The sequence below is a fragment of the Muscardinus avellanarius genome (genome assembly GCF_963383645.1).
Source record: "Muscardinus avellanarius genome assembly, chromosome: 13".
In the NCBI taxonomy this organism is placed as follows: domain Eukaryota; kingdom Metazoa; phylum Chordata; class Mammalia; order Rodentia; family Gliridae; genus Muscardinus; species Muscardinus avellanarius.
The window spans coordinates 68,466,391-68,492,900 of record NC_137799.1 but is presented as its reverse complement, the minus strand read 5'-3'; the positions used below and the strand labels follow the sequence as shown (position 1 = coordinate 68,492,900).

At 43.9% G+C, this 26,510-nt stretch overlaps 1 protein-coding gene across 1 annotated transcript in view; it reads left to right on the top strand.

Annotated features, from left to right (window-relative positions):
- Positions 1–14,021: 14,021 nt before the first annotated feature.
- The window catches only part of SLC1A1 (solute carrier family 1 member 1), a gene marked incomplete at both ends in the record, with an annotated part of 79,511 nt that continues 67,022 nt past the window's right edge, over positions 14,022–26,510 (top strand). Inside the window, one exon of the mRNA XM_080709526.1 lies at positions 14,022–14,112. Coding sequence (XP_080565652.1) covers positions 14,022–14,112 — 91 coding nt within the window. The remainder of the gene's footprint in view (positions 14,113–26,510) is intronic.

The following is a 26,510-nucleotide window of genomic DNA, read 5'->3' as shown; positions in this document are numbered from 1 at the left end:
CTCCATCCCCAGCTTCTGAAAAGTACCTGTCATTTGTACATGACTTGCCGAGATAAAATATTTACATTCCATCTTCTTTAGGGTTTCTTTACATTTAATCAGAAGAAAGAAGGGATAAAAGGAAGGAAGGGAGTAAAGGGAGGGAGAGGAGAAGAACATGTAGGCAGTATAACACTTTATGATTTTTAGTTGTTTGCAGGTATTGTTTCTTTCTTTCTCCCAATAATATTGTGTAGGTATTACTAACCTCAGTTTACACTTTAAAACCCATCTTTACACTTTAATAGAAGCAAAAATAAAGATAAAATATAAACCTTTTCCTGAATTTTATAATTTCATATAAGCATATTAGGAAGTGCAAACACATAAAACACCAAAATAATGGCATAGGCAACTATGTGATACTGTGTGCAGGGCGATCACTAGAGCACAGATAGTATGTTTTGAGAAGATGTGGTCAAAGACAGCTTTCTGGAAGGGGGTGGGCTTGAAAGATTTATTTAGATAGAGGGGTTACAGTCTGCTAGTTGCCTATCTAATATTTATTTTCAATTTAAAATAAAAACAGAAGCTTTACTTTTATTTGAGGCAGCAATCAGCATAGTTGATCCCATTTTCCAACCACTTTTTTTTTCTTCCGGTCTGGGGATGGAACCCAGGAGCATTTCTACATCTGAGCTACACTCCCTGCCCTAATTTTATTCTTTATTTTGAAACAGGGTCTCACTAAGTTGCGGAGGGCCTCACTAAGTAGCCGAGGTTGTCCCCGAACCACGATCCTCTGGTCTCAGCTTCCCAAATGCTGGGATTACAAGGGTGAGCCACCGCGCCTGGCTCCAACCACTATTATTAGCTAGGTTTGAGCAGATAGCTCTGGGCTGGCTGGCAAATTATAAGCAGAAGTACTGAATGGGGACTCCAGGAAATGCTCTCAAAGGGAGCAGACTCACCTGAGTAGTGCAACCAGTTAGCCTTTCCCCCTTTCTTCCTTCCTGTTCTCTGGTGTATGGACACGATGTCTGGCACTCCATCAGCTACTTTGGACCTAAATGAAAGAGTAGAGAGAAAGAGTAATACTGGAATGCTGATAAGGGGCTTCCACACACACGCGCCAGGCTGCGTATCTTTGAACTTCTTTTCCTAAGAGAAAAATAGATTCTTATGCATTCCGTAATGTTCAGATGATGCAAGTATTAGCTAATTTAGGCAGATAGAAGTAAATTTTTAGGAATATCAGGATAAAAAATAAAAGTATATAAACATAAAACTAAATAAATTATATATAAAACTAAGGTAATAAATACTCAAGAATAATTGGTCCCTGATTATTTTTACTGCCTTTTACTATTTTTATTTGCATTGATATATGGTATAAATACTGCATAATAGTGTATTACTATTTGTCTCTTTTTGATGCCAGAGCCACTGACTTTGAGTTGGTGACGTGAAATTGGCTCACATGGAATAGTTCACCATGGATTTCACAAAGATTGGATATCAGAGTTGTTTTTTATTTTGTCTTTTTCTTTTTCCAAGAGGGCTTTTGGTAAACATTTACAAAACACAACTAAAGGAGGTCAGTACTATTCCTTGTGATATTATCTGCAATAGCAGAATACTAGAAATAAAATAATGTCCATTACTATGAAGCTTGTTAGGTAAACTTTGAGTATATCCACACAGGGTAGTATTCTGTAGCAATACAAAGGAAAGAGGGAGAATTGTTTATAATAACATCTACACAGAGGAGTTTCAAGTAGAAAAAGGAATGAGGAAGATTTCTGTGTTCTGCTGTTGAGTAAGACCCAGGATTCATTGGAAAGAAAGAAAGAAAGAAAGAAAGAAAGAAAGAAAGAAAGAAAGAAAGAAAGAAAGAAAGAAAGGGAGGGAGGGAGGAACAGCTCAGGGCTTGTAAAATGTCACTTTGTGTAATAAGAGGAGGAGGGACATGAATATAAATATTTGCCTATATTTTCTAAAACAAAGTAACAGAAAGATAAACTAATCATTAGCAGATAGTTAAATGTTACCTGCAGTTTGGAGGGAAAAGAGAAAAAGAAGAGAAGAGATGGAGATTAAGAGAAGAATCCTCTGGTTGGGCTGTCTTATACTTTTGATGAAACTATGTCAATGTTTTAAATAATTTAAAAATTGCTGAATTTTTGAGACTTGTTTCTTAAATTTAGAAAAATATGATCCTGTGTGCTAAATAGATGGAATAACCACATTGGGAAAAGAAGAACATCAAATGACTTTTAAACATAGTAATTTGATTATGTGTTCTGAATAGTATAGTTCTTGGAGCCACGGGACCACAAAAAAATCTCAAGCGGTACTCAGTGGGTTTATTATTAGAAATAAGGTGTCTTGTTTTAAAAATTATTATGTGTGTATTACAGGAAATATTTACTTGAATTAATGCCTTTAAGAACCAGGATTTTCTTGGGAGGCTGAGAGAGGATGATCACAGGTTTGAGGCCAGGCTCAGCAATGTAGTGAGCCTCTCAACAACCTAGCGAGACCTTGTTTTTTTTAAAAAAAAAAAAATAGCTGGGAATGTAGATTGGAGGAAAAAATGCTCTGGGTTGAATATGCAGCACTACAAAAAAGAGTTTAGTAGTAAAGATAATTTAAAAATTCAATCAAAGTCCTATAGTCTTAAATTCAAATAGCTTTACCCACATTAAAATGGTTGTTAGTGCCAGGCATGGTGGCACACACTTGTAATCCCCGCACTTGGGAGGTGAAGACAGGAGGATCACTCAGGTTCGAAGCCAACCTCGCTGGCTTAAGAGACCCTGTTTCCAAATAAAAATATAAAAATAGGTCTGGGAGTATAGCCCGGAGGTAGAAGGGCTTCCAGGAACCCCAGTACCACACACTTGCACACAAAAGGTTGTTAGTTTAATGGAATTTGTGTGTGTGTGTGTGTGTGTGTGTGTGTGTGTGTGTGTGTGTGGGGAATTTAATGGGGAAAATTTCCATTAAAGCCAGAAGAGTTCAAGGACATCTAAGAGTTTCTTTCAGCTAAATCATCCTTATAAAAATTTTTTGGTGAATTATTGTGAATGTTTAATGAATTAGTCATTTCTGTCTTTGATTTGTAAGTCCAAGATAAATTAGATCCACGTTGAGATTTGAAGACAAAAAAAAAAAATAGATAGCTAAAAAGGGTGTCTGTGTCTGGATATGCTGATAGCACCTTTCTCACCCCCACTGGTCACAGGAGGCTGCACAGATGAGAGAATGAAGGGGACCCTGGAAGCCTGTGACCTCCTCCACTGCCCCGGCATAAGACAGAAAAAGCAGCCAAGCACATCTGTTTTATGAGGGTAGGCTACACTCTGCAAATGAGGCAGCGCTTTGCTTTTTATTATGAATGCCCTTTTCATTTATATCTCAATTGGTATGTGAGGCCAGGCTATCACCTGCTGGTTTAACATTGTGGAAAGTCAAGTCTCTATTGTTGTTTTCTTGTTTGTTTTGTTTTGCTACTGGGGGTTGAGCCAAAAGGCATTCTGCCTCTGAGCTACACCCCCAGACCTATTTATTTATTTATTTATTTATTTATTTATTTATTTATTTTTGAGACAAGATCTCACTAAGTTGCTGAAGGTCTCTGTAAATTGCTAAGGCTGGCCTCAAACCTGTGATACTCCTGTCTCAGCCTCTCAAGTACTAGGATTACAGGTTTGCACTGACCAAAGTCTATATTCTTTAATAACTAACTGGAGAGTCCATGAGTCAATTAAAAAAATAAAAAAGGAAACAATCAGTCACAATAGAGGAAACACCAGAGTTGCTTAAATGTTTGAAGATGATGATGACTATTAGAAAAATGTAATCGATAAAGATTAGCAAAAGGTTTATTTGAATAAAGAAATCCAAAGGACTTGAGCAAAAAAGGGAATGTTAACATTTATTGGAGAAAGGAAATAGCCTAGCTATTGTAGCCTAGCTACTTGATCCTTGATTGTATCAAGGTCAGGTTCTCCATAAGTATACCTCACATGGGAAGTGCCTCTTAACTCCTGTCCAACCTAAGATCATATTGTCCATGACTCTCATAGGCCAAGAAAGTAGGAAAAAAAAATACAGGAGTAAGCACTAGGGGTCTCTAGCCTCCCTCCCCACAAAGTAACTCTTCATACACCATTTTGTCTTATGCAGAGATACTTCGCAGAATTAGTAGTGAATTCAGAAGTTCAGCTGCTAGAAGATGGCGACCGAGAAAAGTGGGGCTTAAGAGCCCCGCTAACAACCAATCTCCATTACCACAAAATCAGCGCCTTTCATAGCCAGAAAACACCATCACCAGTGAAACAAAAAATCACTAGGCTCCAGAGAGAAAGTGGACTGAGAACAGAGCCACAGAGGAGATAACCGGCCTCACGCCCGAGGACGCGGCAGACGCCGCAGCAGCGCCATACTGCCGGCAGCACCGGCGAATTCACGGGATGGCTACAGCAAGCCGAGGTGAGCCACTGTGGAACAGCCAGGCGGGATTTCTCCACGCAGAGAGCATCTAAAGCTCCCAGTGGCCGAGCTCAGCACACGCTGCACAGGGATTCAGAGTGAAAATCAAAACCAAGAAGAAAAACACCAGCCCCACAGCCGAGGGCGTAGCAGCGGCGCCATATTGTCAACGGCGGCAGCAGCACCGAATTCAGCGAGGCCAGTACAGCTACATCTGCGTACTCAAGAACAGTGAGTCAAATTGCGGGCCACAGAGGAGAAATCCCAGTACTGTACTACCTGGGACTTGACCCAGTGGGGGAGGGGCGGTGGCAGAGATATCACACCATAGGAGAACATGCAACCTGGCACCCCCCACAGTCTAAAGCAGCCTTTATCGACTCTCTAGGTCGGAGACTCTGTGATAAAACCCAGTAAAGGAGTAGTGGGGTCTGAGATACTACTGACTCGAGATCCAGAACACCTTAAGTGAAGTCATAGTGACCCAAGGGAAGAACCCAGAGAAGGCACAAACTTCTGAAATCATGGGAAAGAGGAATAATACTGGAGTAATAAATGCCCACAACCCCACAACATCAGAACCCGATAAAACTGAAAATCAGAGATTTCTAGAAGATCAAATCAGGAAAATAACTGTAGAAATAATAGAGGTGCTTCGAAAAGAACTCAGACAGAGCCAAAAAGAGATAAAGGATGCAATTAATGAAGTAAAGGCCTCAATTCAAAGCACAAACAACCGATTAGAACACATGGAGAACAGAATCTCGCTCTTAGAAGATGAGCAATCCAAAAATGAACGCATAGTTTCTAATCTAGAAAAAAATATCCGACAGCAGGAATCTGATATTGAAGAAATATGGGCCCATTTTAAGAGAGCTAACCTAAGAATAATTGGAATAGAGGAGGGAAAAGAAAGTGAAACCAAAGGGATCAACAATCTCTTCAAGGAAGTAATAGCAGAAAATTTTCCAGACATAGAGCAAGAGGTCGATACACAGGTCCAGGAAACTTATAGAACTCCCTTCAGACAGGATCGGAGAAGAGGATCCCCACGCCACACAATTGTCAAAATGACCAATGTGGAAGCCAAGCAGAGAATCTTAAAGGCAACAAAAGCAAAGGGCCAAGTGGCATTCAGAGGCAAACCAATTAGAATCACTCCAGACTTCCCAAACCAAGTTATGAGAGCCAGAAGGGCTTGGAATAAAATATTCCAAACTCTGAAAGAAAACAACTTCCAGCCAAAAATTTCCTACCCAGCAAAACTTTCTATCAAATTAGATGGAGAAATAAGAAGCTTCCATGACAAACAGAAACTGAAGGAATTTATGTCTTCAAAACCAGTGCTAGAGAAAATACTCAAAGAGATTAACTACAAAGAAGAAATAGGTAACACTCACCAGAACCAGAGAAACAAGAGTTTCCATCCAACAGACAACTAAGATTGGTTATCTGTGGAGATTCATTATTTATGTTAGTCTTTTACCTATCTCTAAAGGGTATTGTTTGCCTTTATTGTTGTTAATTTCTAGGATTTCTAGTTGGAATATTAATATACCTTCAGATATAGCATTTGGAAATATTTTATCCCATTCTATTAGTAACTGTTAACTCTGTTTACATTGTTTTTGGATATACAATATGCTTTTATTTTTTAGGGAGTTTGTATACTCTTCTGTTGCCTGTGCCATTGAAATCATATCCAAGAAATCACTGCCAATTTCAAAGTTGTGAGGTTTTATGACCCAGATTTTCTCCTAAAAGTTTATAGTCTTAAGATTTATATTTAGGTCTTTTATCTATTTTGAGTTAATATTTGTATATGGTGTTAGGTAAGGGTCCAATTTTATTCTTTTCCATGTAATTATTATTTTTCAACAATATTTAGTTAAAAGATTATTTCCACCACCAAATGTTCATGGAAACCTTGTCAAAAATAACTTGACAATATAGGGAAGAATTTAGCTCTAGGCTTTTATTTAACTCCAATGGTTTATATATCTGCCTTTAGAATAGTACTACACTGTTTCAATTCATATCTGATTTGATTCTTCCAACAGCCTAATAAGGTAAAAATAGCCCCTACCTGACTGAGTTGTTGCACTGACCAAATGAATGAATGTATGTAAAGTGTTTAGAACATGAGTGTCGGCACATGAGTGCTTTGTAAGTGTTTGTTTATTAGTTCTTTTTTTACTGCCAGCTAAAGTGGAGCTGCCTGAGCAATAGTATAACTGATTTGGAATTCACTTGGCTCTGGAAGATTTGCGTTAGTTCAAAATGGGGTTCATTTATGTCTCAGCCTGGTGTCTTGTGGTGTATATACTGAGACTTCACTCATCTTTTATGTTGCACTATTTTAAATCTGCATAATGTGAGTAAACATAAATGGGTATGCACTACATGGGTTTGAGGTGTGCAACTGCTGTGGGTGACAATAGGTCTTTTGTATTTATAAAGGGTGCTAATGGGTCAGAATCATATACACATAAGCTACAAAGAACAGGGAGTTTGAAGATGTCAGTCTCGGTGAACTCCAAGTAAAATTAGTAATAAGAATGCACTAAACATTGTTCTATGCTTTTTTACACACATTATTATACTCAGTTCTTATAATACCCCCATAAAGTGAAGATTATTAGTGACTTATTTAATAAATGAAGAAACTGAGACACAGTGTGTGTGTGTGTGTCTGTGTGTGTGTGTGTCTGTGTGTGTGTGTGTGTGTGTCTGTGTGTGTGTTTGTTACTGGGGACTGAATCCAGGGGTGCTCTATCTCTGAGCTACTTTACTACAGCCCTATTTTATTTTTTAGGTTGAAGCAGGGTCTCACTAAATTGCTGAGACTGGCTCTGAATCCACGATCCTCCTGTCTCAGCCACTCAGTACTGAATTACAGGTGTGCACCACCACACCTGGCTGAGACACAATCATTTGAGGCAACTTGTCCAAGGTCACTAAGTTGGTAAGTGCCATGGTGCTGAGATTTAAACCTAAAAATTTTACCCTCAGAATTCAAGTATAATTGTTTCAGAAAGTTGTGAGGTATGCAAAGTTCGTCTTGAGTTCTTCTACTTTTTTCTTTCTTCCAGGATTATTTTTATTTCACAAATACAGCTGTATCACCACTGAAGAAAAGGGGATAGTAAAACACTATGTTCCTTAATTTCCTCTTTCTACTTCCAAAAACCTAGCCAAGTTAGGGGACAATGAGCACAACATGGGAACAACCTAGGACAAAAAGTCCAGATACATATTATCTTTCTCTCGGTACACTGGAAACTAGGGCAAGCTAGTGTTATCTGTAGAAAGCTACTTTCTTGCATGTATGCCAGGACCATTGCTCCTTGGGATGCTGGTCATACCAGCAAACTAAGCAAGCTGCTGCTGCTGCTGCTGCTGCTGCTGATGTCACCACCTCCATAGTCAAACTATTTATCCACTCTCTGAGTGGGGTCAGGCACAGAACTGAGGCCACTGTGAAAAGGATATGTGTCACTGGTCCAGACAGCTGCCACTGGACAATATACTGTGATGGACAAGATGTGCTTCTTGGCAAAGCACAGTGAAGGACAAAGGTGCTGTCACCCTATCACCACCAAACTCTTCTTGGAGTAGTTAGTGATCTCTTCTAAGCTTACCCCCAATAAACCCTATGTCTCCCAGCACTTTCTTTGGCTTATCTGCAACCTACTCCACTGCCCTGAGAAACTGGGCTTGGACATGTCAAATGGCAAGCCAGCCAGGAGGCCAAAGAAAACCCACGAGCCCAAAAACTATATTTCAAGGCAGCTGAAAAGAAAAAAATATGTATGGAGGGACATCCTGGGATGGCCTTCTACCTCTATGTGGGGAGCAGTGGTGGAGATAATGGATGCCTTGGACCACTATGTGTGCATGGTGATGTCCTCTAAAAACTCCAGAGATCACAGGGGAAATATTGTTGCTCAGATGAAAGCCATGCAGTCTAAAGAAAGGGAAAGTTATACAAGATAGAAGCAATTGGGAGGAAGCCCCTCCCTGCCAGTGTAGGCAGCAATGGAGACAGATCTGCAGACCCAAGCTCCTGCTAAGCAACTACAGGAGGAGTTAGAGCTGGACTGTGGAGCATGGCTAACTCAAGCAGAAACGTCTGAACAATACTTGCTCACGTGAGGAGTCCTGATGAAAATTTGGAAAGTCTGGCCTTCTACTTTACTAAATCAAGAGGTAAATGTTTACCAAGAGCTAGAATGAGGATGATGGTTTATTCAAAGGGTTTAAGACTCTCATAAATGGGTCCCTTGTGAACTCAGAACTTAAGGGAAAGAGGATGAAGTATGGAATGAGCACATTGAGCTGCCAGGAGCTAGGTCAGTTATAACTCAAAAGGTACAGACAGATTAGCCAAGGCTGATGAGAGCTGATGTTGGGAATCTTCCCTCTCCCAACTAGCACACATGCACCTCCAGGAAAGATTATATTGTGACTGGGTTGGTAGAACTGGGGAACAAGGTTAGGCAGAAATCCAGGGAAATGTAGCAGAATGACTATTATAGCTTTGGGACACTGGTGTCAAAGGTATACTCCTATGAGGGAGTAAAATGAATAAAATTGTCTCAGCTACCACTCACCTGACCCTGAAACCTTTTTACACTTATACACAGATGTTAATGAGAACTGTGCCATTTCTTTGTTGTGCTGGCTGATAGCTGCCTTGATTGAATATGGGAGGGGGGATCCATGGCACCTCCATAATGGTAGTCCATGGAAGAACTACAAGATGGCTTAAGAGAGTTAAAGATGAAGCAGGTCATTTATGCAGAAAGCTCTGGTCCTAGTAATGAAATATTCACAGCCGGAATAAAGGAAACCATTTTCCAAATGGCTCCAGGGTAGTATATGGAGCTCTAGTATCATTCTTGAGCCCTTTAGTGGACCTGTTATGATTTGGGTGTAGAATGTCACCCAACATTCTGTGTTGAAAGTATATCCCTGATGTAGTAAGGTTCAGAAGTGGAGCACGGATAGAGGAAGGGGTCACTAGGAGCCTAGTCTTGGGGACTATATATGTTCCTGGCTACTCCCCGCTCTTTCTCATCCCCAACAGCCAAGAGTAACTCTTCTCTGCACGAGCTTTGCCCTGGAGTCAACTGACTATGGACTGTACCTCTGAACCCTTAGTCTAAATAAACCTTACTTGCTTTGTTTTTTTTTTCCAGATTTTTATTCACAGTAGTGGAAAAGCTAACTAATATAGTGCCTTTCTGTTTTTTGAGCAGCACAGGCTATAGTTGATATGTGAAAACTAAAAAAAAAGAAAAAAATCAGGAAGCACACACACAAAAATACAGTGTATGGATCTGAAGGTTGGAAGAAAGAGAAGGCAAAGGAAACACAAGGGCCCCAATAAGGAAAGTCAGGAGCAGCTGGCTTTCACATGGAAAGGGCAATAATGGACTTTCATTGTTCTTCCCAGGGATATTTGCACTTCCCAGCCATTTTCATGGGATGGTTGTGGCAGCTCTGCCCTGGTGGACAAAACCTGACACAGATCAATGTTTCATGATACTGATGGTGTGGTGTCAACCTCAAGTCTTTTCCCCACCTATAGGAGGCAGTTCATTTGGTTGCGCATCTCTAGGGAAGAGGATGGGCTGTCAATGCCTCCAAATCACAAGAACCTGGGCCATGTGCCAAGTACTCAGAGGTTATCTGGTTGGGCATTGCTGTTGTGCACAAAGCCCCAATTTTTCCTACTCCCAGTCATAGACCTTCTTGGGAGTGCTGAGATACTGGTATCTCTCCATTCCATACTAAGCGTTAAAACCAGTGTATGATTTAATCAAAGGAAAGCCTGGTGGGGCAGGAACTTGAACACCTCAGGGCCTTTCCTTGAGCAAAAGGTTGTAGTGCAATTACAAGCCATGAACACATTAGTCTGAGAGTAGCCTTATTAATTGGATGTTTTAGATACTCTGATGGGTTTGGATGGGTCCTATAGCAACATCAGGACAATAAGCAAGTGACCCTAGGACCCTGGCCATGTCCATGAAAGGGAACAAAGATGTAAAAAGATATTTGGAAACATCCCTTGTAACAACAGAATGCTGTGTATGTACCCCTGACAATTATAATGTGCCTTTGGCACTACATAACTTGCAAACCATATTCTTGCTATAGTTAAACTTGGCATTAATTATTTCTGCTCGCTCACAGTCTCTTCAAGCTACCTGAAGATGTGTTGTGTTCAGTCTGTGTGCTTTTGTAGAAGGCTTTAGGACATTCTCTTGTTCTCTCTATTGCTATTTTGGGGCTCAGTTACAATGTGCATCCTGATGTGCTGATCCAGGGACAATTTGGGAAATGGGCCAATAAAATTGCAAAGGCATATGGGCACATGGGGGGTGATAAGTATCATCACTAAAGAAAAGGGCAATAGTAAAACACTGAGTTCCTGAATGTCCCCTTTCTGTTTCCAAAAATCTAGCTCAGTTAAGGGGAAAATGAGCACAACAAGGGGACAACCTACGCCACAAAGTCCAGATGCATATCATCATGAAGGAACTGGATTTCTTGTACACACATCGTGAACTAGGGCAAGCTAGTGCTATCTGTAGAAAGCTACTTTCTTGCGCATATGCCAAGACCATTTCTATTTGGGATGCAGGTCACACCAGCAAGATAAGCAAGCTGATGCTGATGATGTAACAGCCTCCACAGCCAAACATATGAAGCCACTCTGTGAGTGGGGTCAGGCACAGAACTGAGGCCACTGTGGAAAGAATGTGTCACTGGTCCAGACAGCTGCCACTGGACAATGCACTGCAAGGGACAAGATAGGCTGGTTGGCAAAGCGCAGTGAAGGACAGAGGTGCTATCTGTCAGCTTGTCGCCACCAAACTCTTCTTGGAATAGTTACTGGTCTCCTGTAGGCTTTTCCCAATAAACTCTATGTCTCTGATGCTATCTCTAGGTACTTTCTTTGGCCTTTCTGCAACTTATCCCAGTTCCCTGGAACAATGGAATGTAAATGAGATAATAGCCCCACCATCAGCCATAATGACCATGGGTATTTTTACAATAGACACATTGAAAACAAAGATAGAACAAAAGAAGCTTCAAATATGCTCATTGCTTAAATGTGGGTGCATTCCTTCTTAGTCTTTCTGCTAATCATATGGATATATATATATATATATATATATATATATATATACATATATATGATAAAGTTATATATCTCTGTGTGTGTGATTTTAATCTTTCTTTTTTTAAAAACTGGATATTTAACCCAGGGGCATTCTACCTCTGAGCTATGCCTCCAAGCCCTATTTTAATTTTAATTTTTGGTTTGAAATAGGGCCTCACTAAATTGTAGAGGGCCTAAGTTGCTGAGGCCGACCATAAACCTGCGATCCTCCTGTTTCAGCCTCCCAGATACTGGGATTACAAGCACGCACCACCATGCCTGACAATCTTTTATACTCATTTCTTCATATTAAAAATGTTGTATTGACTGCAAAATTGACTGCTGCATGGCTAGTCTATTTTTTTTAACCACTTCTCATAGTGGACATTTGAGTTTTATCAGAATTTTTATTTTTATTTATTTTTTACTATGGAATGAATCATCCCCCTCTCTCTCTCTTTCTCTTGATAGCTTCCCCTCTTCAGACAATTTTTCAGATCTCCTCAGCCACCCTCTTGATATCCCTCTGTTCTTCCTTCTCTCAAAGTTTACATTCTGGAAAGAATCTTATCCAGTCTCTTTCTTTTCTTTTCTTTTCTTTTCTTTTCTTTCTTTCTTTCCTTCTTTTCTTTCTTCTATCCAGGGAGAAATCACACCCCTGTCCCTTTTTATCTTGAAACATGGTCTCTTCTCAATAAATTGCTAGGGCTTGTTTGAAATCTGCAATCTGAGCAGGGCACGGTGGCACACCCTTGTAATCCCAGCATTTGGGAGGTTGGGACAGGAGGATCACAGGAAATGGTCAGCCTCAGCTACTTAGTGAGGCCCTTTGCAACTCAGTGAGACCCTGTTTCCATGTTTCCAAATAAAGAATAAAAAATAAGACTGGGGGTGTAGCTCAGAAGTAGAATGCCCCTGAGTTCCATCCCCAGTATGGCAAAGAAAGAAAGAAAGAGAGAGAGAGAGAAGAAAGAAGCAATTTCCTGCCTCAGCCTCCTATATTCTGGGGTTACAGGTGTGCACCACCACACCCAATTAATACCCTTTAAATGATGCTTCTCAATCTGAGACAAGGGAATGAAGCTTGAATGGTGGGTTTTTAGTCATCAGATAACCTAGCACAAGAAATCCACCCCCACCGCCAACTAGGGAGTAGACTCCAGGATGGCAAACAGATACAGCACTCAGTTCCTGGAAAGCTGAAGAGAAGACGGTCTAGAGCTGTGGAGACGGTGTCGAGCTGAAGGAGTGTGGGCAAACTGGGTAGAAGATCGAAAGGATTAGAAAATTCACTTTGCAGCGTGAAGTCTTCTTGGCACCACTAACCTAGATTCTCCAGTTCTCCTGTTGGCCTTTCTAAAGTGCCTGGCCTTAGGGAGGGAACGCCCACCCTCCCAGAACAGCTTGGACAGGTTCTCAGTTTTAATTAAGAAGTGGTGGCCACGGAGCAGGTTCCCAGGAGGGGAAGTAAATCTGAAAGGGATTATCATCTCCAATAGCAGGGCATCCTTCCAAGCCAGGGTCCACAGGCAAATCCTGCTGGAGCCCTCCTCCCGCCCCAGGGCAGCAGAGCAAATCCTCTGCGGAGGGGCTCGCGGCCCCCAGGGAAGTTCCACCGGCCCGGTTGGCGCCCAGCGCTCGTTCCTCCTCCCCAGAGGCTTCAGGCTTCCGAGGCCGCTGCCAAATCTGCCCGAGGGACACCGGGGAGGAACAGAGCCCCCGACGCCAAACCCCTCCCGCTCCCAAGGGTGCCCCCCCCCGCCGCCCGCAGAGCGCAGGTTGGGGTGGAAACCGGCGGGCGGACAGCGGCTCCGACCCCTCCGGACCCCGCGGGGCCCAGGCACCCGAAATCGGAGGCCGGGCTGGGGGGCGCCAGCGACGCCCACTCTTCCCAGGCGCGGCGGCTGCGGGGGTCGCCCGGGGCCCCACGCCCGCCGCCCGCACCCCGCGCCGCCGCCTCCCGGCCGCGCTCCTCCCTCCTCCGGCGCTGGTTGGCCCGGGCGCTGCGGAGCGCGGCGGCGGCGGGAGGAGCCGGGCGCGCCCGCCGCGCAAAAGCACCGCTCCAGCCGGTGGCGGGAGGCAGCGGGGACGGCGGCAGCGACAGCGACAGCGGTCGGCGCGGCCTCTGCCCGGCGCGCCGGCCCCAGCATCCCGCATCCGGCATCCCGTATCCCGCATCTCGCATCCGGCATCCCGTATCCCGCATCCCGCATCCCGCATCCGGCATCCTGTATCCCGCATCCCGCATCCCGCATCCCGCATCCGGCGTCCGGCATCCCGCATCCCGCATCCCGCATCCGCCTCCGCCCCCGGCCCACGCGCCCCTTGCCAGCCCCGCGCGCAGTAGCGGCGGCTCAGGACCCCGGCGCCAGCCATGGGGAGGCCGGCGAGGAGGGGATGGGACTGCAAACGCTTCCTGCAGAACAACTGGCTGCTGCTCTCCACCGTGGCCGCCGTGGTGCTAGGTGAGCGCGCGGCGGGCGGCGAGGCCGCGTGCGGGCGGGCGCGGGCTGCGAGGGTGGGCCGGGGCGGGCGCCCGTGGGGCCTCGGCCTCGCACCTGGCGCGGGGCAGGGCCGCGGCCCCAGGGCGCCGATTTCTGCCCGAGACGAAGAAGCTCTGTCCCCCCGGACTCCCCTTTGGGTGCTCCGCGAGCTGCCTGTTTCTGCCTTACCCAAAATGAAGACGGGAAGGGAAGCGAGTCGCTCTGTGTTCTGCCCCTGTAAAAGCAAACAGGGTTTAATTTTTTTTTTCTCGATCTTTTCTGGTACCCCCGCGCGTACTCTGGCCCCCTCCCCCTGGAACACGGTGCCCCAACAGATACTGGTATGAATTACAGTTCTCGGTCGTACTGGAAGAGGCACCTCGGCCTCCGGGATGGAGGGTCCCCCCAGGGAGATGGGAAGGTGCCTCCCTCCGCTGCGGTGAGCGCCCACAGCCGCACCTGGCTCTTCCACTGGAACCCAGGAATGTGCGGTGTGGCCAGTGGGAGGTCACAGGGGCAGAGAGCTAAGTAAGAAAGCACAGCCCTCCCTGGGCTCTCTGTGTGTGCCCCCCCCCAGTTAAAAAAGTAATAATTTTAAACCATTTTACTTGTTTTTAAACAAGGGTGTATTTAAATGACTCACTCCTGACAGATCACTAGACTTGGTTGGATGTCTGAGCTCAGAGATAGGGGTTGTTGGTATTTTAATTCTAATTTTTGGCCAAAACTGTCTGCTTGCTAAATTGGGCCGCCGGGGTAGACTTCTTTCTTTGGTGTTTGGAGTCTTGTCTGGCTCCTGGCCATAGGGGCTGGCACAGGTGGGGACACCAGCAGGTGAGAACCCTTCGGGGCAAGTGGATTCCTTGGCAGACTCTACCCTCTTTGTGGAAACTCGCTGATTTTGCTGGAAAGGCGAGTGGGGACAGCCTGTCTCCCTCCCAGCCTCAGGAACCTTCCTCTCCAGCTGCTGCTGTTTCTGAATACTTGGTGCTGTCTGCTCCCCTTCCAGCATCCTCCCCTCCAACAACAACAACAAATCTCTGCAAGTTAGTGGGATCCTTGGGGCCAGATTGGCTCTTCCTGAGTCTTGTGCAAAGAAAAATGAGGTTTCTAGTAAATAAATAACATCCTGGAATTGCCTTCCCAGAGGACATTTGTGGAAGGAAAGAAGTATTTGACTTTTGCCCCCCCCCCAAAAAAAAAAGTGCAAGTGGCTTTGGGCATTTTTAAGAAAGGTTTCTCTTGCCCCATCACATGTAAATAGCAAACCCTATAAATAGAGCGATTTGATTACCAAATAGAAGAGATGTCCTTGTTTGTTTTCCTAGTGATGAGTCAAAAAATTAATTATTAAGTCCTTTTTTTTTTTCCTGCAGTACTGGGATGGAACCCAGGGGCATTCTACCTCTGAGTTACACTCCCAGTCTTATTTTCTTATTCTTTATTTTGAAACAGTATTAAGTCCTTCTTAAAGACTTTGGAGGGTAACCTTAGGCTGTGTCTCCTTACCAAAACCCTGTGGAAGTTTCAGCCCTGGACTCTCCAGAGATCCTCACTTGTTAAGCAAGTATTGTGCACCAGTGGTCAGAGGACCCAAACCATGAGGCCTGTTGGGAAAGGATTTTAGGCAGTTGCTCCCTGGCCTTTAGGACTAGTGCATAAACACATCTTTAGTAGCTCGTGGATTTCATGCCCATTTTGCAGATGTGGCCTTTAGTCACAGGTAGACCATTTCCTCCAGCTTTAATGTGCCCCCAAATCTTAGAAGAGTCTCCATAAAGGAAACCCACCATTTAAAGATTGTTAGCGCCCAGCTGAAGCCTCAGTGGATATTTGCACCTCCAGACAGTGGCCGGGGGCAGTCTCTCCACCTGTTTCTGCTTCTGGTGTGGGAAGCCTCAAGCCTAGACCACTCCCAGTGAGCCCTTCAGGGCACTTCCTGGAGTCCTCCCTCCTTTTTTCCCCCTCCTTTGGAATGCATACCTGTCTTTGTGTAATCTACACTGGCTCACTGATTTAACAGGGGGTGAAATCCAGCCACTTAAACACAGTACTCGCTAGGTTATGATAGGAAGAGTTTATTTTATAACTTCTCTAATTGATCCAGAAAAATCACAAGACCTCTCATGTGGCCTTCTTTCTGGACTTCGAAGCATGTGAACCTTAAAGAAGAAATAATAAAATAAAAAACCCTGTTAATTGTATGTACTATCCCGATGAATTGTCTTCTGATTACAACCACTGAAATGTTTGGTCTTTGCTGTAGCTCAAAAACCCTGATTGAAATATTTAGGTTACTGAAATGAAGGGCAAAGAATTTTTCTTTTTTTATGAGTGTGCTTTAAAGTCTCTGATTTTCCAAGCTCTAGCCTGTGAGGGGAAGTGCAGTTAGCATCATCTGTATTAGGTGTAGAAAATAATCCTTTTCTCGGACAAGGAGATGCTAATAGCTAAACGTTTCTCAAAGTCTTATTCACAAGGTTCAGGGATTCAATAGTTAGGTGACCATCTTTGTTCATTTCTGTGAAACCCCACAAGATCCTGAAAATAATGTCTTGAATTTTTATATGAGAAGCTTTTATTTTCTAAAACGCCATGAGGATCATTCTTATTGCTTCCATCATAATTATTAGAAGCTTTTCCCTGCTTCTGTAGAATAGTAGAAGGGTCACAGGGCCTGGAGTCAGGAGTCCTGGACTTGAATTCTGGAACTCTCAAGTTCTATCATCTAGACAGATTGCTTTTTTTCTCTAGGATCCTTAGTTCCCTTATCTGGAAAATGAGGGCATTTGTTCTTAGAGTTAAGATAAGGTGAAAATATCCAGTAGTATAGCTGGCATATAATAGGCACTCAATAAATGTTATTTTAAAGTAAATCTGAATGATTGTGAGAAAATATTTTCTTATGAAATAAGATCTCCCAAGCCATGTCTCTCCCTTTTTCTGCGTGGTATTTCACTTAGAATTTAGTCTGGAGTGATTTCAGTGTTTTGGTGACATGCTGTGTCTAAACCAATACCGGCCTCTGTCACATTGTTTTCATTTTTTAGAAGGGAAATGGGGAGAATTAATCCTTTTGTTGTGTGCCCAATTTCAGTTCTTTTAACAGGCAGACACTCTGAAGGAAGAAATTCTGTGCTCTAAGTTCCCACTTTCCCATTCTGCCCAAGCGGAATTACTGAGCGCCAGAGTGCTGCGAGGATTCTGATTCATGTCACCAGCAAGGGTCCTGCAGTGTGTAGCGTTGGCGAGAACTCACGGGGCTCCCCCTCCTCCCAGCCCGCAGCCTCATCCCCTCCAGACTGGCTGTGTTATTTCAGTTGCTTGGAAAATCTGTGATTTTAAGCGTAGGGATCTTCAGAAAAGGCAATGGGTGTTGTTTACAGGATGGAGCCAGTGGGCTTACTCACTGTAAATCATTTCCTTGGGAGCTCAAAGGAAGCAATCATTGATAGATTCCAAATCTGTGGCTGAAAATCTGGAACAGTTCCTTTGTATTCTTATCCTCATAAGATAAGATCCTTATTATATCCTTGTCCCAATCTCTTGTCGCCTACCCTGCAACTCTTGCAGCCCTGCAGCCTGTGCCCGCAGTGTTCATTTGAGACATGGCCTTTGGTTTCTTGCTCTGTCTGCTCTTCTGTCAGTCTATGGAGCAGACTGGGGACTGGGCCAGCCATGACTTATGCTGGTTCAAGACCCAGACCCTCCCCCCACAGGGCCCTAGCTCAGTAGTGCTGAGGAATGTACCTGTGGTGACCAACACAACATTCACTCAGTCAGTGAGTCACTCTGCATTCACTCACAAATGAGTATAGGGTGCCCACTTATGCAGGTACTGTTCTAGAGCCAAGTCACAGGGCAGTGAATAAAGCGCCCTGACTTTGCAGCACTGATGTATTTATGTTCCAGTGCAGAGAGGCAGAGGGTAAATAAAGTGGGTAGACTGGAACAAAGAGTGTGTTAGAGGATGACAGTGCTCTGGAGTAACAAAACCAGGGAGGCAGGTAGGTAAAGAGGGGGCTGAAGTTTTAAGCAGAGTGGCAAGGAAGCCCATACTGAGACTAAGAAGATGGCAAGTGAATCAAGACTGGAAAGAGGTGAAGGAACCAGTTGCACTGATACTTGGGGAACATCCCGACTCATTTGATAGACAGTAGGGAATGGAGTGAGGAGGGAAGGGGACAGCGCAGTAGCCTGGCCAGGCCCAAGAGCGGCCGGCCTTGGGGATGCAAAGGAAAAGATGGCCATGAAGGTGTTTGGTAGGTGAACCTGTCAACGCCTGGCCAGATTTGGTCTGAGGGAGAAGTGGTGGTCTCTAGCAGGACAGGGAGCCCCAGAAGGGGCACCATTTTGGCAAAGAACATGCTGTGTCACATCATGGACATCCTGAGGTGGAGGAACCTCAAGGGCGTTTGGGTAAAGGTAGGCTGCCCCTGGGTGGATAAGGGCTACCCAGGAGGTTTCTTTGGAGTGGAGAATCAATTAGAGAGCACGTTGGGCACACAAAAAGGTTAAAGCTCTGAAGATGAAGGGACCTATTTGGGGAGAACAGGGGGAGGAGAAGACCAAGTTCAGAGCCTGAACACCCAACATTGGAGTTGTGGGCAGAGGAGGGGGCTGACAGAGGGGAGAGGAGAAGGGTTAAGACCTGGAGGAATGGTGGGCAAGAGGCTGAGGGGGTGGAGGAGGGTACCCACAGCCTTGGGAGTGAAGGATGGACTGACCCTCTGGCCTTTCTTAGGAGGCAACTAGGTATGAAAGAATTGGGAGAAAGTAGTAGTCAAGTTTAAGATCCAGAGAGATCTGTCCTGCTTTGTTTTGCTTTAGGAGACTTGATTCTTACTTAACTTGAAGAGAAACAATCATTAAAAGATGCAGCCAGACGTGGTGACACATGCTTATAATCCCAGCATTTGGGAAGCTGAGACAGGAGGATCATGGTTTGTGGACAACCTCAACTACTTAGCGAGGCCCTTTGCAACTCAGTGAGACTCTGTTTCAAAATAAAGAATAAAAAATAGGACTGAAGGTGTAAGCTCAGAGGTAGAAAGCCCCGAAATAAAAAGTAAGCACCAGGCCTAAGAAATGACGGGGACTTCCATGAAGCCGTCCTGTGTAGAACATTTTTGTGTGCTAATTCAGGATGGTGTGGAGCCCACAGCATAGCTGAGATGGGTAAGAAGCCTGGGTTAAATCAGCAAGGTATAAACAAGTGGGATTAGGAATCAGCCTTTGGCGAGCATGTGAATGTACACGTGAGTTTCTGCTTATACGGAGAGCTCTCCACATTAATTACTTGTGAGAATTGTGAATACCTTTCAAAAGAGCTGAGACCAAAAATAACTACATGGAGAGTCAGTAGCATCCTGGCCGGCTGCCAGGGAAGCTGTGCTTGCTTGAGGAACTGCAAATCTCCCCCGTGTCGCTGGAGATCTGAGGTCACTGATACTATGGGGACTCAAGTGCTCAGAGAACGCGCATTTTCAATGACATCCAGTGGCCCGTTTAAACCATCTCGCAGCAGTGTCTATTATAGTAGCAAATGTTTGGGTATATTGTCATTGATACATATGGAACTTTGAAAAATAAATAATGGAAATAAAATTGTTCTGGCATCGAGTAAGAAACACACCCATCATTATAAAATAAACATTGTATTTGAAGATTAAAAAATAGTAGCAAATGTTTTATTTTATTTTATTTGTGGTACTAGAGAGTAGAACCCAGGGGGTTTCGACCTCCAGGCTACACCTCCAGCCCTATTTATAATTTATTTGGAAACAGGGTCTAAGTTGCTGAGAGCCTCACTAAGTAGCTGAGGCTGGCTTTGAACCTGTGCGATCCTCCTGTCCCAGCCTCCCAAGCACTGGGATTACAAGCGTGCGCCACCACGCCTGGTTAGTAGCAAATGTTTTAAATGGCCATTTCTATTTTGCTTGTCAAACACATATCTAATCGAAGGCAATATTGGAGATACTGATACTACTCGGAAGCTTCTAATTCCTTTCAGAACTATAGTTTGGCCCAGCGGGTACTTTTAGAAGGAGCGAATTCATTACTGCTTGTTGAGGGAACAGCCTTAAACTGCAACAAAGAGTGTTCTGTTGTCATTAGTAAACTCCACAGTAACACCTCTGTTAATGGAAAGGAAGTATCTCCGTGACTCACTCCTTGCCAGAAATGTTACCTTTCTTTGAAAAATACCTGCTGATGGTTGTTCCTTTACCACAGGCAGGATGTTTCCTTTCCAGCAAATACTCCTGCACTTCCTGGGAGGGATGGGCCTCAACCTAGCTCACAGATGCTCACGCACTGAGTCCTGGGTCATTCCTCTCCCAGGCCCAACCCCAGCTGCGTGAGCTCCTGGCAGGGGTCCCAAGACAGGGGCACATTGTGCCCCATTCTTCACCACGAGGACCCAGAACTAGCACCAAGGGTAAGACCCTTTACCATCAGCTCTGCTCAGACTGAGGCCTCGCATCTCAGCCCCCATCTTAGTCTCAGAGTCCCTGTGTCCAGAGACATGACAGTTGTCACAGCAGACACTAGGAGAAGTATCCAGGAAGGTTCTTTGCACCAGCATCCTGCGATCACTGCTTGGGCTCTGCGTGCTTGAAGCAAAGTGGTGACCTTCGAGTCTGAAGCAACCCCAGAGATGCTCTGCACTGTGTATTTATTCTGATAACTGTTCTGAGAGAACTCTTTGGCCTCAGCACTTGGATGGTTAAAACTATGGCACTCCCTCAACCACAGGAGAAATCCTTAGGTGACAGAGCTTAGGTGATAATTTGCAATTAAATTATGTTTTCTAAGCCAGGCGTGGTGGTGCACGCTTGTAATCCCAGCATTTAGGAGGCTGAAACAGGAGGATCGTGGTCCGTGGTTAGCCTCAGCTCCTTAGTGAGTCCTTCTGCAACTCAGTGAGACCCTGTTTCAAAAATAAAGAATAAAAAATAGGGCTGGGGATGTAGCTTGGAGGTAGAATGCCCCTGTGTTCCACCTCCAGTACTTCAAGGAAAAAAAAAAAAAGAAAAAAAAAATTCTTTTCTACCACTGTTCTGTTGTTTAAGAGTTAATCTGGTTACCTCTAATTCAGTAAAGAATTAAGTCAACAAAAACAAAATTAAGTCATCAGAAATGCCTAAACTACAGAAAACCTATTCTCCCAGCCTTTTCCGTTCCTGGAAGATAAACTGCTTTTACTCAGTTTCTGTGTCTGTCTCATAGACTTAATTGTTTTCTGAGCCACTTAGCCACTTTATGGGTTTCATATAGATTTCCTAAGATATGAAACACTGAGAGCAGCATATTTTTCTCCTTTGAAAGGTTCTTTCTCTTGTGACTAACGGAGCCTAGTACTAATATTTTCGAGGGCTTTCTGTGAGTTTTATGCACATTTAGTTCCCATTGATCCCACCACAATGAATGAATTAGGGGGGTTCCCATTTTGCAGATGATGAAACTGAACTTACAAGATTTGGGCCACGTGACTGAGCACACGATGTGAGATTTACACCCAGGAATATCGGATTCCAAAGCTTAGATGATTGACTATTAATCAAGGTTTCTTCCACCACCCTAGCAAACCTTGATACACCGGATTGTTAGTTAAAAGTGTTCTTGTAGACTTCTTTCTTGAAGAGTACCTGAAGGAAACCTAGTTTTCTTATCATTCCAGCCCTCCTCTTGTATCTTACCTCATCGCTTCACGCAGTATTCCACAGAGATTAGTCCTTTTCCCCTTATAAATCTCCTGTTTGAGCTTATGTTTCATTTGAAGTTGTCTAGCAGTTGCTTTTGCTTTCCCAGGACGGTTGTGGTTTCCTGCACTGACGGTTTTGCTTAGATGTTTTGTCGACTGTTATCCTACCCATCCTTGAAGGTGTACCTAATTCCCATTTTTATCATATAGATTTCTCTGAATGCTCAATTGGAAATACTCTCCCTTCTCTATACTCTTATAACCCTTAATTTCTGTTCACCAGCAGTTGGCATTTACAATGCCATTCCCAGTTCTATCCTGTGGCAGATATTATGAGTCGATTATAGCATTCCTCACACTAAGATCCATCATAGCTTCAGAATCCTCAAAGCTACGCTCCAGGCGATTACTGTTAATCCAACAGGATTGGTATATAAGATGAAAAGTATTTCACACTGCTAGGAAAGTCTATTCATTCAGCAATCAATTAGGTACTCAATTTAAGTTGAGCAAATGTGGATGCTATTGGCAAGAGATGCAAAGTCTGTTTTGTCTTCTTAGTCTGTTGGTGACAATACATGTTGAAATATCAGTAACTTAAGCATAAGTATAGTAAATGCTGCAAGAAAGCTACAACATGCCTTAAAAAGGGGGGTTGCAATTGGAGAAAGAATTCCTAGTGAAGACCATGGTTGAAGTGATTTTGAGCAGACATGGTAGGATTTCTGGGCTCAAAGACTAGAAAAATAAAGTCCATGTAGAGGTGACAATAGGAGTATAAAAGCCTTTATGCTGTCCTGTAACCCATACTTGTATTGCATGGCACTACTACTTAACACATGTCTCTTAGTTCATTACCTGTTGCTATAACAAAATGCTCGAGACTGGGTAATTTATAATGACAGAGGTTTACTTGGGCTTGCAGTTTTAGAGACGGAGAAATCCAAAAGCAGCATGCTGGACAAGCCTGCTGTTCAACTCATGGTGGAGAAGCAGGAAGATAAGCAGATGAGACAAAACACAAGGAGCAGCTTTGCTTCTTAACAACCTGCTCTTGCAGTTACTAATCCAGTCCTGCAAGAGTGAGAACTCACACTGAGGAGAAAGGCTCAGATCCCTCTTAATGACCTCATTGTCTCTTAAAGGTCCCACCTCACAATTGTGTCATCACATTTCAACAGACAAACTGTATGCAACCCAGAGCCATATGTATTGCTGTGTTTTCACATTTCTCCCACTCACCTCAGTATCCTGAGGGCTAGAGGGCCATCTTAGACAAGCCTGTCACAGTCAAAAGCATATAGCATGACACTTATTCCACAAGAATCTCTAAAATATTTTTGGTGGATTATAAAACCTTCTTCATTGAAGAATGAAAGATGTAGCTCCTTAATGAGCCTTTCCCATTGATTTCCTAGTTACCCATTCAGTCCTGTGAGGTTTTAGAGAACCTGGTGCACTCTTAGCCAAGCCTGAGTCATCCCAAACATACTTAACTTCTGGCATGGGAGCCCCAGAAAAAGAGCATGCCTGAAGACATTTAGTATGAGCTCAGAATAGCACCGAAGCTCCCAGCTTTCAGGGCATCTTTCTCCTCTGGGGAGATCTGGTCTCCAGATAATTCTTTGGGATAATTAGAATGCATGGAATATTTCTAGTTTCCAGTAGCTGGGCTATGGTTTGGAGCTGAATCAGCCTGTGGAGGGCAGAGCCTTTTCAGATGTGGTATTTAGAACGCCTACACCATGTAGTGAATTTATTTCTACTTTTTCCTCCTCCAAGTATCTGTACTTTTACCTCCTTGTTCATAGTCTTCCCATTTCTCTCTATGTCTAAAGATCAAGTCTATGATAAAATGTTAATTTGCCTGTCTGTGCTACCTGTCCCAGTAAACCTGGAGCAACTACTTGGATAACTAGACTTTGTCATGAAAGACTCTGAAGATAGGTGTCTCTGTTTCATTTTTTAGGAGTTGGAGTCAATTGTCAACCAGGAGATGTAATAGCCTTCCTCCATTTCTGCTTCCTCCCCTTGTATGTGAAGAATTTTCTTGTATCTGGAGAATTTTCCAAGGTTTCCCTAGCGTGTGAACATTCAGGGTTCCATGGAGCAATGGAGTTCAAAATTGTGTTGCCACTTTAGAAACCTACTGAACCTGAGGACCATATCCAAGTTTCCTCTGTAACTGGATTGACACCTACATTGATAGTATTTTCCAGTAATTTCCAACTAGCTTATTTATTGAAAAAGTCAAAGTCTATCTCTATTTTGTCTATGTGGAAATGATTAAGGTTTAGTTGCTCTTTTTTTTTTTTTTGGTGGTACTGGGGTTCCTGGAAGCCTTTCTACCTCCGGGCTACACTCCCAGACCTATTTTATACTTTTTATTTGGAAACAGGGTCTCTTAAGCCAGCGCGGCTGACTTCGAACCTGCACGATCCTCCTGTCTCCACCTCTCAAGCGAGGGATTACAAGCGTGCGCCACCACGCCCGGCGGTTTAGTTTCTTTTTAAACCTCAAGACAGTATGTACAGAAGACTGAAGTTATTACTCCAACATCTAGAACCCTGAAGTTACCTGAAGTAGCTCACATCACTGAGCTCACATAGACTCGCCTGCTCTGGCCCTGTGCACTAGAGAGAAGGGTTGGCAGGTCTCAGTGGGTGGGGTATGCAGCTGTGACCTTTTGCTTAGATTCCCTTCTGCTCTCTTTTTCTCCCCTCTTACTATTTACCCTCAAGCCTGTTATAAGAGCCACACAAACATAAAACATTCTAAGAGTAAAACAAAATCCTCAAGTGTTAGTGAAAGACTATGCTCACCATGTGGACTTGTTGTCGCGGGTGGTCATCTTGGACACATTTATATTCATTCCTGGACCTTCAGTACATTGTTGTCATCAAATGAGCTGATGGACTTTATAAAACTGTGCAGTGCCTTATCTGTTTATTGTTTCCCATGAACAAAAACAACCGAGGATGCAAATAGTAAAATGTGAACTCTGAGTAGGATGCGATTCTTCAAAGGAATTGGCCTAAGATGTCATCTGTGTGTGTTTTCTCAGGCCTACTCTTATCTCATAAAAAGGTATCTGGACCCCTTTGGGTGGCCATAAAACGTCTTTAATATTCTGTGCATGGGTGTGCTTTCTTTTCAAAATGATAACCAAAAATACTGGCCCATTTTGGCCTGTCTTTTTCCAGTGAGGATTAAGAGAAGCATTTGAGGTATTTACAGAGATTTCTGACCTAGCTTTTCAAAACTGGGGCTGCCTTCATTTTCATTTAAGAAATATTGTAAAACGCTTAAAGTATGTCTTAACTCACCTAAAGATAAAAGTAAATGTTTCTGTGACCCTACTGGGAGAGGGGAAGGAGAAGAGTCACAACTCCACACAAGTTAGGAAAGAAGATTTGCAGCTGGTGGGCAGGCTGCATGGCCAGCAATCATGCGGAATAGAGTTCAAGTGACACAGATTTGTAGGTAGAGGTAGAGAACGGATGGAGGAAAGTTCCAGTTACTGAGATTCTGGGTTCCAGGTCCATCAAGTTGGGAATTCCAGATTTGTGGCAGGTCTTGAAAATCCCAGGGTGTCTGGCTACCTTCTTTTTCTTAGAGATCAATACGATTTCAGGTTGCTCCTGATTAAAACTTATGTGAGAGAGGGTAAGATTTTGTTTACAGGCAAAAAGAAGGCTTCCTCAAATTGTGCAATAAACCAAGTAGGTGTTTTAAATAGCAGTTGTGAAACTTGAAATTGCAGAGATAATGATCCAGGACATCTAGTGTGAAACTTGAAGAAAAGTTGGATCCTTTAAGCAGAGGATCGTAGGGCCTCTCCACACAGTTCAAGTAGGAGATTGGAGGCTAACATTTGGTGAGAATGGAAGATAGTGGAATATAACCACAAGGTAGATGCATATAACAAATTTATAGATAGAATTACCCTTGCAAATATCAGACATGAGCTATTATAAGAAGAGAAAAGTAGAATAAAGAGAATAGACTACTGTTGCGTCCCTAAGGCTCTGTCCTCCAGAGCCCCGGGAAAGAACACACAAACGCCGACTTGCTGATGAAGCTACTTCCTCTTTAATGCTTCTCCTTCAATGCACATAGCAGGCAAATATATATCAGTCTCATAACCCCTCCCTCATCACTCCACCAACCCCAAACTTCCCACAGCTAGGGCATGCACATTTCTAACCCTCTCATAGGCAGGCTGGTGGTAGCACGAGGCGCTGCGTCACTGATCATCTGTAGGGCGCCTGATAGGGCTCACTGCGCAGGCTCAGGGCACTGCCAGCCTCGTGAGCCTTGTGACTTGGCAACATGCCTAGGTGCCATCTTGAGCCACCGCCCCATCCAGGTCTAGCCGAGCGGGCCCCGACAGACTACAGGTAGAAAATGGGAAATTTTAGAACCCACAGTCAAGACATAGATATGCACCTCAGGAAACAACCCAACCATTCCATACCTGTGTTGGACTGACACCCTGTGGGAGAGGGAGTAGGGGAGGGTCTGGTTGTTCTGTGGTTGAAAGATTCACTTGCCATCTAGGCCTCTGAGGCAGTGGCAGGACTGCTCTAGAGTGTTGGGCCTCACTTTTAAAAGACAGTCTCACCGAGAGGGCTCCTTAGACTTCAGGGGCCCCAGAATCCTGGAAGAAGTCCCC